The sequence below is a fragment of the Coregonus lavaretus genome (assembly GCF_964263955.1).
Source record: "Coregonus lavaretus genome assembly, chromosome: 12".
In the NCBI taxonomy this organism is placed as follows: Eukaryota; Metazoa; Chordata; class Actinopteri; order Salmoniformes; family Salmonidae; genus Coregonus; species Coregonus lavaretus.
The window spans coordinates 20,649,039-20,664,035 of NC_139999.1; the positions used below are offsets into that span (position 1 = coordinate 20,649,039).

General features: G+C 41.5%; 1 protein-coding gene across 1 annotated transcript in view; it reads left to right on the plus strand.

Moving 5' to 3' along the window:
- The window catches only part of LOC311138767 (MAP kinase-activated protein kinase 3-like), a 44,585-nt gene that overhangs the window by 8,215 nt on the left and 21,373 nt on the right, over window positions 1-14,997 (plus strand). The window contains exons 2-3 of the mRNA XM_084173585.1: window positions 11,577-11,716; window positions 13,478-13,542. Of these exons, the coding sequence (XP_084029711.1) occupies window positions 11,577-11,716; window positions 13,478-13,542 (205 nt within the window). The remainder of the gene's footprint in view (window positions 1-11,576; window positions 11,717-13,477; window positions 13,543-14,997) is intronic.

Here is a 14,997-nt window from a genome sequence, read left to right on the forward strand (position 1 = left end):
AGATTGAAGAATGAGTGTCTATTTTTTATAAATCCTGTTTGATCCGGAGAGATAATTGATGGGAGGACTGTTTCTAGCCGCGTTGCCAGAATTTTGGCTAGAATTTTATAGTCCACATTTAGCAGGCTAATTGGACGGTATGATGCACAGTCAAGAGGGTCTTTGTTTTTTTTAAGAATAACACAAATGGTTGCTTGAGTGAGAGTATGTGGGAGAGCACCATTTACAAATGCATCATTGTACATTTCAATTAGAATAGGGGCTATTTTGGAGATAAACTTTTTATAAAACTCTGTCGAGTAGCCATCAGGCCCTGGGCTTCTCCCAGATTGAAGGGATTTGACAGCGTTAGACAGTTCTTCAACAGTGATCGGCTGCTCTAATTTTTTAACCAAATCCCGGCCGACCGAAGGCACAGAAAGTGAGTGGAAGAAATCATCCAATTCCAGTGTATCCGCTTTACTTTCAGAGGTATATAGAGACTGGTAATATCTCTTGAACTCCTCATTGATCCCCCCAGGATCTAATGATATCCCAGATGATGTACGAATTTTTGTAATCTGAGATGATGATGATAGTTGACGTAACTTGTGAGCTAATAATTTACTGGCTTTATCTCCTTGTTCATAGTAAGTGCTCCTAGACTTGACAAGCATTTCAGTAACCTGGTCTGTTAATAGTGTGTCAAATTCTGCTTGCAGAGTTAAACGTTCCTTATAAATATCCGGGGATGGTGAAACGGCATAAATGTCATCTAATTGGGCAATACAGCGTGTTAACATAGATAACCTATGCCTTTTCAATTTGTTCTCATATGCGGTGTAGGAGATAATTTCACCTCTGATATAAGCTTTCAAAGTTTCCCAGAGAGTAGACGCAGAGATGTTTGGGGTTCTATTTGTAATCATGAAAAAGTCGATTTGACTCAAAACAAAATTGACAAAGTGTTCATTACTGAGCAGTTGAGTTTTTAGTCGCCAAGGCGGTCGCTGATTGTCAACATTTTGAAAAGCTACTTCCATAGTAACAGGGGCGTGGTCAGATACAACAATTGGGTTATATGAACATGAAGATATGGAGTGGAGGAGCCGGTCATCCACAAGGAAGTAGTCTATGCGCGTAAAAGTGTGGTGAACTGATGAGAAAAAAGAGTATGCTTTCCCAGCTGGATTAACCATTCTCCAAGGATCTGAGACTGCGAATTCAGACATAAAGGTTCGAACAACTCTAGCTGAGGTTGATAAGGTGGTAGGTTTAGTGGAGGATCGATCCAATTGTGGGTCTAACCAACAGTTAAAGTCACCTCCTAAAATCAACATATGGGTGGACATATCTGGGAGTGTAGAGAAAACCGATTTGAAAAAATCACCATTGTCCCAATTAGGAGCATAGATATTAACAAGAAGAACCTTTGTATTGAGCAGCCTACCACTGACAATTATATATCTACCATGGGGATCTGCGATCACCTTAGAACATGTAAAAGGTACCGATCTGTGAAGTAAAATAGCCACCCCTCTCGCCTTACTCTGAAATGAGGAATGGAACACCTGACCCACCCATCTGCACCTAAGACTTGAGTGTTGTGATACCTTCAGATGAGTTTCTTGGAGAAAGATGATGTGAGCTTTCAAATGATGAAGATGGTGTAGCACCTTACTACGTTTAACTGGGTTATTTATGCCCCTGCAGTTCCAAGTAAGAAAATTAAAGCCATTCCCTCCAGCAGTATGGGCTACACTAGGCTGAGTCATATCTTAAGAGAGAGAGAGGATGTGTAAAGGACAAGGTACAATGTAAACTGAAGATCTTAGTTGAACCTAAAAGCGCAAATGTAAAAAACAAAGACAAGCGAAGAGGCACAAAAAACATATACAAACTATATACAAATAGAGAGTGAACAAACCCTTCCCTCACACCCGCCCTTGCCGAAGCATCTCCCCAAATGAGATGCAAGCAAAACCCTAAATACAAAGAAAGTTTAGAGCTAAGCATGATAACTCTTACTCTGTGCTACCTAAGATTAGTGACCATTTAACTAGAGTAAGCCAAACATGGATAGAATGGTCCCCAACAGAGTCTAAGGAAAACTATCCTCGATTAAGAGAGGTTTAACCTCGACGCAGATGGTAAATGATCAAACTGAAACAGCCATGCAGACCCCCAGATATTGGCATTAGAGGCGGCAAACCTGGGCTGGAAATAAAGAGATAAAAAAGAGAATGACCTTCATATGTCGATGAACCCAGCAAAGATGGCTTCGTTAGTCACCCATTCGGCCTGCTAACTAGCCTGCTAGGAAGACCAGCCAGCCAACCATTTGTTACACACCATGCGGTACAACAGCCGCTTTCACGTTCTTGTTGATGAAATCTGCCGCTATAGCCGGGTCCTCGAATCTGTGCATGGAGCCGTCCGGTAAAGTCAGTCTCAAAACCGCAGGGTAGATGAGGCCGAACTTCACGCCCGGGCAGGCGTGTAGTTGGCGTTTCACAGCTCCAAAGCTAGCCCGCCTCTTAGCCACAGCTGTTGTGTAGTCCGCAAATATCGAGACTCTTTTACCCTTATGTAGAAGAGGGGATGCTTCTCCCGATCTTCTCAGTATGTCGTTGCGGACGTGAAAGAAATGCACCCTGATGACAAATGGTCGCGGGGGTTCTCCATCCCTGGGTCGGCTACGCAGAGTGCGGTGAGCCCGGTCTAGCAATGGCTTCTCCTCTAGCCCGAGCAGCTCCTGAAGTAGCTGGGCCATGTACTCCGTGGGCCTTGGGCCCTCCACTCCCTCCGGTATTCCCAGTAGACTAATGTTGTTCCTCCGCATTCTACTTTCCATATCTTCGCATCTATTATCGAGGAATGCCACCCTAGTTGTCAATGAGCCGACGTTAGCCTCTAGCTCGCTAATGCGAGTGCTGTGGTCTGTAGCACCTCGCTCCAAATCCGATAAAGTCACCCCATGTGCGTCGAGCTTATTCTGTATACTCTCGATAGATTTTTTAAGCTCGTCTTTGATCGTTGATATCTCTGACCTGAGATTGGTAGAGAGACAGTCAATTTTTCCGAAAATGTCGGTTTTGAGGGTGCCTATCACGGATTGCAGCATCTCCACAGTCAGTGTTTCCGTGGGGCCGGCATTGGCAGCGTTTGGTGGCGGGGGTGAGTCGGGAGAAGTTGCAGGCTTGCTGCGGCCTGCTCTTGCAGACTCTGTTTTTGGCCGGATTGATGTCATTACGAATTTAAATTTATTAAACTTGAACTGAGTTGTTTATGGGTCTCTTCAGACGCCTGGGCAAACAGAAATGTATGCAATTTTGCAAAGTTAAATATATAAATTTGGTCACTAATTCAGGAGCGATAGGGAGACGCGTGCTACATCCTTGGCTTCCAACAGCGCCCCCCACTTTAATTACCTCTTTATTGGTTGAATAGAGACTTAGGGCTCTATTCAATCCGATTCATGGAAGTTCAGCGTTACAGTGTGATATACATTTAAAGGCAATGTTCCTGCGTTAGTGGAGACTGCATTCACGGTAAACGCTGCATATGTCGGCTAAATCGGAAATTACCTTTACATTTCTATCATGCAATCTGTAAACAGATTGAATAGAGCACTTATAAAGGCAAAGGTAGGTTAGACAGACTCTGTTACTGAGACACACAGACCAATGTCCAGACTGCTCTCAACCTTGAACAGTCTCTAAACTTCCTAATTTATATAAATGTGTAAAGCTTTGATGTTTTGCCAGTGTGTGAAAAGGTCTATGAAGTGAAAAGATGAGATTCTTAAATGGATATCAGGACACAATGCTCTGTTAAGAAGGGGCTGGGTCATTTAACCAGATTAAACCTTTGTCACTGCCGGGGCCTCAGCGGAGAAGGGTCTGATTGGTTTAGAGGAAGATGGGGGAGATTGTTGATTGGTTTAGAGAGGAATCAGGGACAGGTGTGTTTTTAGGTCCCATAGTATCTGCAGAGTGCCCAGATGATGTCACCTCACATTAGAAATGAGTCCATCTGAATATTAACTCAGTTTTGTGTGTGTGTCCGTGTGTGTTCTTGTGTGTGTGTCTTTTGTCTTTTTTTTTTCTTCTTTTTTTTTTAGGGGGTAAATCAGCTTTAATATTGCAGATAGATTGTAACTTCCATCAATGTAATTGTCTGCATCACTTCCAATCCCCCATATGTTTTTTTTTCTCGCATATATACATATATAGATATATATACATATACACATGCATACACATATATATATATACACATACATATATACATACAGTGGGGAGAACAAGTATTTGATACACTGCCGATTTTGCAGGTTTTCCTACTTACAAAGCATGTAGAGGTCTTTAATTTTTTATCATAGGTACACTTCAACTGTGAGAGACGGAATCTAAAACAAAAATCCAGAAAATCACATTGTATGATTTGTAATTAATTAATTTGCATTTTATTGCATGACATAAGTATTTGATACATCAGAAAAGCAGAACTTAATATTTGGTACAGAAACCTTTGTTTGCAATTACAGAGATCATACGTTTCCTGTAGGTCTTGACCAGGTTTGCACACACTGCAGCAGGGATTTTGGCCCACTTCTCCATACAGACCTTCTCCAGATCCTTCAGGTTTTGGGGCTGTCGCTGGGCAATACGGACTTTCAGCTCCCTCCAAAGATTTTCTATTGGGTTCAGGTCTGGAGACTGGCTAGGCCACTCCAGAACCTTGAGATGCTTCTTACGGAGCCACTCCTTAGTTGCCCTGGCTGTGTGTTTTGGGTCATTGTCATGCTGGAAGACCCAGCCACGGCCCATCTTCAATGCTCTTACTGAGGGAAGGAGGTTGTTGGCCAAGATCTTGCGATACATGGCCCCATCCATCCTCCCCTCAATACGGTGCAGTCGTCCTGTCCCCTTTGCAGAAAAGCATCCCCAAAGAATGATGTTTCCACCTCCATGCTTCACGGTTGGGATGGTGTTCTTGGGGTTGTACTCATCCTTCTTCTTCCTCCAAACACGGCGAGTGGAGTTTAGACCAAAAAGCTCTATTTTTGTCTCATCAGACCACATGACCTTCTCCCATTCCTCCTCTGGATCATCCAGATGGTCATTGGCAAACTTCAGACGGGCCTGGACATGCGCTGGCTTGAGCAGGGGGACCTTGCGTGCGCTGCAGGATTTTAATCCATGACGGCGTAGTGTGTTACTAATGGTTTTCTTTGAGACTGTGGTCCCAGCTCTCTTCAGGTCATTGACCAGTCCTGCCGTGTAGTTCTGGGCTGATCCCTCACCTTCCTCATGATCATTGATGCCCCACGAGGTGAGATCTTGCATGGAGCCCCAGACCGAGGGTGATTGACCGTCATCTTGAACTTCTTCCATTTTCTAATAATTGCGCCAACAGTTGTTGCCTTCTCACCAAGCTGCTTGCCTATTGTCCTGTAGCCCATCCCAGCCTTGTGCAGGTCTACAATTTTATCCCTGATGTCCTTACACAACTCTCTGGTCTTGGCCATTGTGGAGAGGTTGGAGTCTGTTTGATTGAGTGTGTGGACAGGTGTCTTTTATACAGGTAACGAGTTCAAACAGGTGCAGTTAATACAGGTAATGAGTGGAGAACAGGAGGGCTTCTTAAAGAAAAACTAACAGGTCTGTGAGAGCTGGAATTCTTACTGGTTGGTAGGTGATCAAATACTTATGTCATGCAATAAAATGCAAATTAATTACTTAAAAATCATACAATGTGATTTTCTGGATTTTTGTTTCTCACAGTTGAAGTGTACCTATGATAAAAATTACAGACCTCTACATGCTTTGTAAGTAGGAAAACCTGCAAAATCGGCAGTGTATCAAATACTTGTTCTCCCCACTGTATATGGGACGGCTGTCAATCTTTTGGTCCTTAAATGAAACTGGTAAACTTTTTTATTCATCACAATTTTATTTAACCAATTATGTTCTTTAATGCAAGGCCGACAGACAAGTTCCTTACTTTTTCCTCCTTCCACTTTCCTCTTCCATTTTTGCGGTAATGCTGCAATTATTTGGTTGTAATTTTGGGTAGAGCAGACATTTCCATATGTTTTTGTTAGCTGCATGTGCGACATAACTCTACCATTCCTACGGATAATATAATTTACGAAGATTATACCTCTTTTAAACATTTTCTCAAAAAATAACATTTTTTTATCAATTAGTATATTTGAGTTTAACCACAATATTTGTTGCAATATTTGTTCTGTCATTTCTGGAGGATTAAATTGAAATTGCAACCAACTTTCTATGGCTTGTTTTAGAAATAGTGATATTTGGGAGATGATTTCCTTTTGAAATACCTGAAAGTGAGGGGTTGTAATCTGAATAAAGGGAAAAAGTCCCTTCTTGAACATTGGATGAGACAATTTTACTAATTTGCTAGAGAACCAGTTCGGATTTAAGTATAATTTTTGTATGACTGAAGCTTTCAGTGATAGGTCTAATGCTTTAATATTTAATAATTTCTGTCCTCCTAATTCATATTCATTATATACAGTGGGGGAAAAAAGTATTTAGTCAGCCACCAATTGTGCAAGTTCTCCCACTTAAAAAGATGAGAAAGGCCTGTAATTTTCATCATAGGTACAAAATGAGAAAAAAAATTCCAGAAAATCACATTGTAGGATTTTTAATGAATTTATTTGCAAATTATGGTGGAAAATAAGTATTTGGTCAATAACAAAAGTTTCTCAATACTTTGTTATATACCCTTTGTTGGCAATGACACAGGTCAAACGTTTTCTGTAAGTCTTCACAAGGTTTTCACACACTGTTGCTGGTATTTTGGCCCATTCCTCCATGCAGATCTCCTCTAGAGCAGTGATGTTTTGGGGCTGTCGCTGGGCAACACGGACTTTCAACTCCCTCCAAAGATTTTCTATGGGGTTGAGATCTGGAGACTGGCTAGGCCACTCCAGGACCTTGAAATGCTTCTTACGAAGCCACTCCTTCGTTGCCCGGGTGGTGTATTTGGGATCATTGTCATGCTGAAAGACACAGCCACATTTCATCTTCAATGCCCTTGCTGATGGAAGGAGGTTTTCACTCAAAATCTCACGATACATGGCCCCATTCATTCTTTCCTTTACACGGATCAGTCGTCCTGGTCCCTTTGCAGAAAAACAGCCCCAAATCATGATGTTTCCACCCCCATGCTTCACAGTAGGTATGGTGTTCTTTGGATGCAACTCAGCATTCTTTGTCCTCCAAACACGACGAGTTGAGCTTTTACCAAAAAGTTCTATTTTGGTTTCATCTGACCATATGACATTCTCCCAATCCTCTTCTGGATCATCCAAATGCACTCTAGCAAACGTCAGACGGGCCTGGACATGTACTGGCTTAAGCAGGGGGACACGTCTGGCACTGCAGGATTTGAGTCCCTGGCGGCGTAGTGTGTTACTGATGGTAGGCTTTGTTACTTTGGTCCCAGCTCTCTGCAGGTCATTCACTAGGTCCCCCCGTGTGGTTCTGGGACTTTTGCTCACCGTTCTTGTGATCATTTTGACCCCACGGGGTGAGATCTTGCGTGGAGCCCCAGATCGAGGGAGATTATCAGTGGTCTTGTATGTCTTCCATTTCCTAATAATTGCTCCCACAGTTGATTTCCTCAAACCAAGCTGCTTACCTATTGCAGATTCAGTCTTCCCAGCCTGGTGCAGGTCTACAATTTTGTTTCTGGTGTCCTTTGACAGCTCTTTGGTCTTGCCATAGTGGAGTTTGGAGTGTGACTGTTTGAGGTTGTGGACAGGTGTCTTTTATACTGATAACAAGTTCAAACAGGTGCCATTAATACAGGTAACGAGTGGAAGACAGAGGAGCCTCTTAAAGAAGAAGTTACAGGTATGTGAGAGCCAGAAATCTTGCTTGTTTGTAGGTGACCAAATACTTATTTTCCACCATAATTTGCTAATAAATTCATTAAAAATCCTACAATGTGATTTTCTGGAAATGTTTTTCTCAATTTGTCTGTCATAGTTGACGTGTACCTATGATGAAAATTACAGGCCTCTCTCATCTTTTTAAGTGGGAGAACTTGCACAATTGGTGGCTGACTAAATACTTTTTTCCCCCACTGTAAATAGGCCCGTTTAATTTTCTCATATAATTTAAAAAACTGTTCGCTAGGCGTAGGCAAGACCATAAGCAAATAGGTAAACTGGGATAATACTAAAGAGTTAATCAGTGTGATTTTTCCACAAATTGACAGGTATTTACCTTTCCATGGTAGCAAGATCTTATCTATTTTTGCTAACTTTCTAATACATTTTTTTGGAGTGAGATCATTTATTTCATTTGGGATATGTATTCCGAGTATATCCATATCACCATCAGACCATTTTATTGGTAAACTACATGGTAATGTAAATGTTCTATTTTTTAGTGATCCAATACGTAATATAGTACATTTATCATAATTTGGTTGTAATCCAGAGAGGTTAGAAAATGTATCTAGATCCTCTATGAGGCTGTGGAGGGATTCAAGTTGTGGATTTAAAAGAAAACATGAATCATCAGCGTACAATGACACCTTTGTTTTTAAGGCCTGGATTTCTAATCCCTTGATATTATTGTAGGATCTGATTTTAATAGCTAACATCTCGATGGCAATAATAAATAGATATGCCGATAGTGGACAACCTTGTTTCACTCCTCTTGACAGTTTAAAACTTTCTGAGAAATATACATTATTTACTATTTTACACCTAGGGTTACTATAAATGATTTTAACCCAATTTATAAGAGATTGTCCAAAATTGATATGCTCCAGGCATTTATATATAAACCCCAGTCGTACTTTATCAAATGCCTTTTCGAAGTCTGCTATGAATAGTAGGCCTGGCTTCCCAGATTTTTCATAGTGTTCTATTGTTTCCAGTACTTGCCTTATATTATCTCCAATGTATCGCCCATGTAAAAAACCTGTCTGATTAGAATGTATAATGTCCGACAATACCTTTTTAATTCTATGCACTATACATTTTGCTAGAATTTTTGCATCACAACACTGAAGTGTAAGAGGCCGCCAATTTTTTTAATGGACTGGATCTTTATATTTTCCACTTGTATCCTGTTTCAGTAATAATGAAATCAGGCCTTCTTCTTGAGTTTCTGATAATCTACCATTTACATAGGAGTGGTTAAAACATGCTAATAACGGTCCTCTGAGTATATCAAAAAAGGTTTGGTATACCTCGACTGGTATGCCATCCCAACCCTAGCGTTTTCCCGGACTTAAAGTCTTTAATTGCATCCAGAAGTTCCTCCTCTGTAATTTCACCTTCACTTTCTGTATGGCTGTTAATTTTACATTATCAATAAAAAAAAAACTCTACAATTTGCTTCAGTTAGAGGAGATGGAGGCAACTGAAACGAAAACATATGCTTAAAGTACTTTGTTTCCTCCTTCAAAATATAATTTGGTGAATCATGGGTGACTACGTCATTTGTAACCAGTTTCAATAAATTATTTTTGGTAGCATTCCTATGTTGAAGATTAAAAAATAATTTGGTGCATTTTTCCCCATATTCCATCCAGTTTGCTTTATTTTTTATAATATATTACACTTGATCTTTCTTGAATAAGTTTCTCCATTTATTTTAGTTTTTCCTCTAATTTATTCTGAGCCTCTATGTTACAGTTTTTATTACTATCTATCAGTTCTGTTAGACCTTCTATTTCCTTTGTTAGTGTGGACTCTTTTGACCTAAATTGCTTTTGTTTTCGAGATGAGTACTGAATTGCATGGCCTCTAAAGGCACATTTAAAGGTGTCCCATGCAATAAGGGGATTTGCTGTACCTATGTTATGTCGGAAAAAATCAGTTATAAATTCCTCTGTCCTAGTTAAAAACAAGTTATCATCCAATAGGCTTTGATTAAATTTCCAATATCCTCGCCCACGTGGAAATTCAGTAAGAGTAATGTATATGCCAATTATATGATTGTCCGACCGCATCCTGTCCCCTATCAATACTTTTTAAACTTTTGGTGCCAAAGAGAATGACATAAGAAAGTAGTCAAGACGACTAGCTTGATTGAGTCTCCGCCATGTATATCTCACTAGATCAGGATATTTAAGGATATTTACTTTCTGTACTGTTAACATTCACTTCCTGTCATTTTCCCTCGCATTGCTAGTCCCATTGTTTAGAATTCTTCCTCATTTATGCAAAGACTTATGGGATATTAGAACCCTCTTGTCCTAACCTGTATATTTTTGACCAAGCAATAAGGTATCCAAGACTCACTCTCACATGCTCCCCAGATACTGGACAGAAGTAAGGACCACTCTTTTAGGGATACCCTGGATACTGTGGGTTGTGAGGTTAAGTTAAACAGAAATCAGTTAAAGAGGCCAACGGAAGTCCTTCGCTTCCACTTTCAACACACTCCCCTGCAACAAAAGGGGAAGGACTTCCTCTTTAAAAATACACACACACTCATTAATGATAAAGAAAACATGCCTAAGCACCTGCATACTCTAAACACACACATAAAAACACAGACTCATTCACAATATAAATATGCATCTAACCAGAAACGAAGAATCACTTATTATTTTGGGTGAAATTGATATAAAACCTAGTTCCTACTTCCTATAGTAACATTGTAAATCTTCAAAAAGGGTTGATGACTGTTTTGGTTAAAGTTTTAACTGTGTATTTTATTAACTACTCTAAACAACACGTGCCTGCCTTGGCCACTCATAGGCCATTCAGGTTGGATGGATGATGTAATGAAGATGTGATGAGAGCTTGTCTCTTAGGACCAAATCCTAACTTTTACCCACTTTTCCTGTGTTAAAAAAAGTAATGAATTGTTCAGTGAGAGAGTCAGGTTGCCGGTTATGACTTCTGTAATCGAATGAGACCTTTAAGTCCGTTTATAGCCAGTCATTCTAAAACCACAACTGTCTAGATGAAACTCCATCTCCAACCGCAAGAGACATGTACAGTAGCTTCCACATTTCTCACCATCCACGTTATCATATAATTGAATCTGTAAAAGGTGTGTTAGAGAGTGTGTAAGGTTGTGGTAAAGGATGAGTGGTGGCCAGACTGTCTGTGTTGTGTTCTGTTCTCAGCTGCAGCTCTGTGACTGGGCTGGTCTTGAATCCAGCAGGAGCCCACTCTGTCACTGTCAGCACCCAAAAATATCCTCTGATGAAAGACAGGTGCTATGTCAAGGCCTACCATGCCTCCTACTGTGTGCGTGTGTGTGCGTGCATGCGCATGTGTGCGCATGTGTTATGTCTATTTCAAGTCAAGGTTTGTGTGTGTGCAATGACTTAAACAGGCCCCCTAACATTTAAAAAAACATTTTTAGTCATTTAGCAGACGCTCTTATCCAGAGCGACTTACAGTTAGTGAGTGCATACATATTTTTTTCATACTGGTCCCCCGTGGGAAACGAACCCACAACCCTGGCGTTGCAAACGCCATGCTCTACCAACTGAGCTACACAGGACTTGTATGGTAGGGAACTGAAAGAGGGAAAAAATAAAATTCCTACCCCACCTCTTCCTGTTTCTCTCTCTCTCAGATTCTCTATGACAGTCCCAAGGCGAGGCTGGAGGTTGAGCTACACTGGCGGGTGTCGGGGGGACCTTACATCGTTCGCATTCTCAGTCTGTACGAGAACATGCATCATGGAAAGAAGTGCCTGCTCATCATCATGGAATGGTAGGATCCTGTCCTGTCATCTCTTTTACCCAGAATCCTCTGCTCTCTGTGGGAATACAAGTCATATTTCTCTGTCCTCAGCCACTGGCCATAAACTATTGACATATTGCCAGTCCCTCATAGCTTCTCTCTGACACCATTAGGCTTGATGGAAAGCTCACTCACTTGGCCTTGGTATGTCTATGCAGGCCAAGTATGTGGCAGGCCTGGGCCATGGCTGGGACTCTACTTGTGCCTCACAGATCACCTCAGGCTCTCAGTACAAAATAATTACACCCGACTCTCTTGATATACTGTAGTATTCGCTCATCCTCCAGTCAAGTGCCAAGGAAATAAAGAATATATGGTATGTGGAATTTTAAACACGACAGAAGAGATACTGTTTAGATACTGACAATGATTTCCCTTGAGGTGCATTTTCAGACACATGGGAGTATAGTGCACTGACCAGTCGTAGACAGGGTGCCTGACGGTTCAGAGCTGAGTTGAGGGTGTGTGACGTGTTTGTTCTCTGTAAAGTAATCTCTCTTTGTGGTCAGCTGTTTCCTTTCTCAGAGAGGGTCAGAGGAGAGCAGCAGCTCAGCTCAGCTAGCGTAATGAAGGAGAATAGTCGGTAACTGAGTTGGACATGGATGTTGGATTTGGACTTGGCTCTCTCTCTTACTCACTTCCTCCTTACTCACTCTTTCTATCTCTCACATACACACACACACACACACACACACACACACACACACACACACACACACACACACACGCACGCACACACACACACACACACACACACACACACACACTCTCTCAAAAGATCATACACTGAGTGTACAAAACACTGGGAACACCTGCTCTTTCCACCACATAGACTGACCAGGTGAATCCAGGTGAAAGCAATGATCCCTTAATGATATCACTTATTAAATCCATTTCAATCAGTGTAGATGAAGGTGAGGAGACAAGTCAAATAAGGATGTTTAATCCTTGAGACAATTGAGACATGGATTGTGAATGTGTGCCATTCAGAGGGTGAATGGGCAAGAAAAAATATTTAAGTGCCTTTGAATAGGGTATGGTAGTAGGTGCCAGGCGCATCGGTTTGAGTGTGTCAAGAACTACAACGCTGCTGGGTTTTTCATGCTCAACAGTTTCCTGTGTGTATCAAAAATGGTCCACCACCCAAAGGACATCCAGCCAACTTGACACAACTGTGGAAAGCATTGGACTCAACATGGGCCAGCATCCCTTTGGAACGCTTTTGACACCTTGTAGAGTCCATGCCCTGACAAATTTATGCTGTTCTGAGGGCAAAGGGGGGTGCTACTCAATATTAGGAAGGTGTTCCTAGTGTTTTGTACACTCAGTGTATAAACAATGCTTTCCACATAACAGAGAGTGATTCACAGTGTTTTTCTAAAGACAGAGATCTTGAAGGAGGGTAGAGGAGTTACAGTGTGTATGGATTTCTGAATGTCAGTGTGTGTTTATGTGTATAATGTGTATAAAGACAGAGGGGGAGATGAAGTGCATGGCAGACTGTTCTTTTCCCAGGCTAACGTTATCCCACTAACATCATGCTGATCAAGAGTGCTCCTAAATGGTTCCTGCTTTCACTGTAATATTTTATGGCTTTTTATTGACGTAGCAGAGTTTATCTTGTAGAAACATTTATAATGTAGGAGAGTGATAAGCAGTGTTGTTTTTAGAATGATAACTCCATGACAGCGTCTCAATATTAACTCAATGTGTGCGTTTCTCTGGTTCCAGTATGCAAGGGGGAGAACTGTTCAGCCGGATCCAGGCCAGAGGGGACCAGGCTTTCACTGAGAGAGGTAAGGGGGCTCAGAGGGAAGGGGGCCGGGGAAGGAGGACTGGGCTACATGTTTCTGGGAATGGACATACTATACAGTGCCTTGCAAAAGTATTCATCCCCCTTGGCGTTTTTCCTATTTTTGTTGCATTACAACCTGTAATTTAAATGGATTTTTATTTGGATTTCATCTAATGGACATACACAAAATAGTCCAAATTGGTGAAGTGAAATGAATAAAATAACTTGTTTCAAAGAATTCTAAAAAATAAATAACGGAAAAGTGGTGCATGCATATGTATTCACCCCTTTGCTATGAAGCCACTAAATAAGATCTGGTGCAACCAGTTACCTTCAGAAGTCACATAATTAGTTAAATAAAGTCCACCTGTGTGCAATCTAAGTGTCACATGATCTGTCACATGATCTCAGTATATATACACCTGTTCTGAAAGGCCCCAGAGTCTGCAACACCACTAAGCAAGGGGCACCACTAAGCAAGTGGCACCATGAAGACCAAGGAGCTCTTCAAACAGGTCAGGGACAATGTTGTGGAGAAGTACAGATCAGGGTTGGGTTATAAAAAAATATCCGAAACTTTGAACATCCCACGGAGCACCATTAAATCTATTATTAAAAAATGGAAAGAATATGGCACCACAACAAACCTGCCAAGAGAGGACCGCCCACCAAAACTCACGGACCAGGCAAGGAGGGCATTAATCAGAGAGGCAACAAAGAGACCAAAGATAAGCCTGAAGGAGCTGCAAAGCTCCACAGCGGAGATTGGAGTATCTGTCCATAGGACCACTTTAAGCCGTACACTCCACAGAGCTGAGCTTTATGGAAAAGCCATTGCTTAAAGAAAACAATAAGCAAACACGTGTTCGCCAAAAGGCATGTGGGAGACTCCCCAAACATATGGAAGAAGGTACTCTGGTCAGATGAGAGTACTTTTTGGCCATCAAGGAAAATGCTATGTCTGGCGCAAACCCAACACCTCTCATCACCCCAAGAACACCATCCTCAGAGTGAAGCATGGTGGTGGCAGCATCATGCTGTGGGGATGTTTTGTATCGGCAGGGACTGGGAATCTGGTCATAATTGAAGGAATGATGGATGCCGCTAAATACAGGGAAATTCTTGAGGGAAACCTGTTTCAGTCTTCCAGAGATTTGAGACTGGGACGGAGGTTCACATTCCAGCAGGACAAAGACCCTAAGCATACTGCTAAAGCAACATTCAAGTGGTTTAAGGGGAAACATTGAAATGTCTTGGAATGCCCTAGTCAAAGCCCAGACCTCAATCCAATTGAGAATCTGTGGTATGACTTAAAGATTGCTATACACCAGCGGAACCCATCCAACTTGAAGGAGCTGGAGCAGTTTTGCCTTGAAGAATGGGCAAAAATCCCAGTGGCTAGATGTGCCAAGCTTATAGAGACATACCCCAAGAGACTTGCAGCTGTAATTGCTGC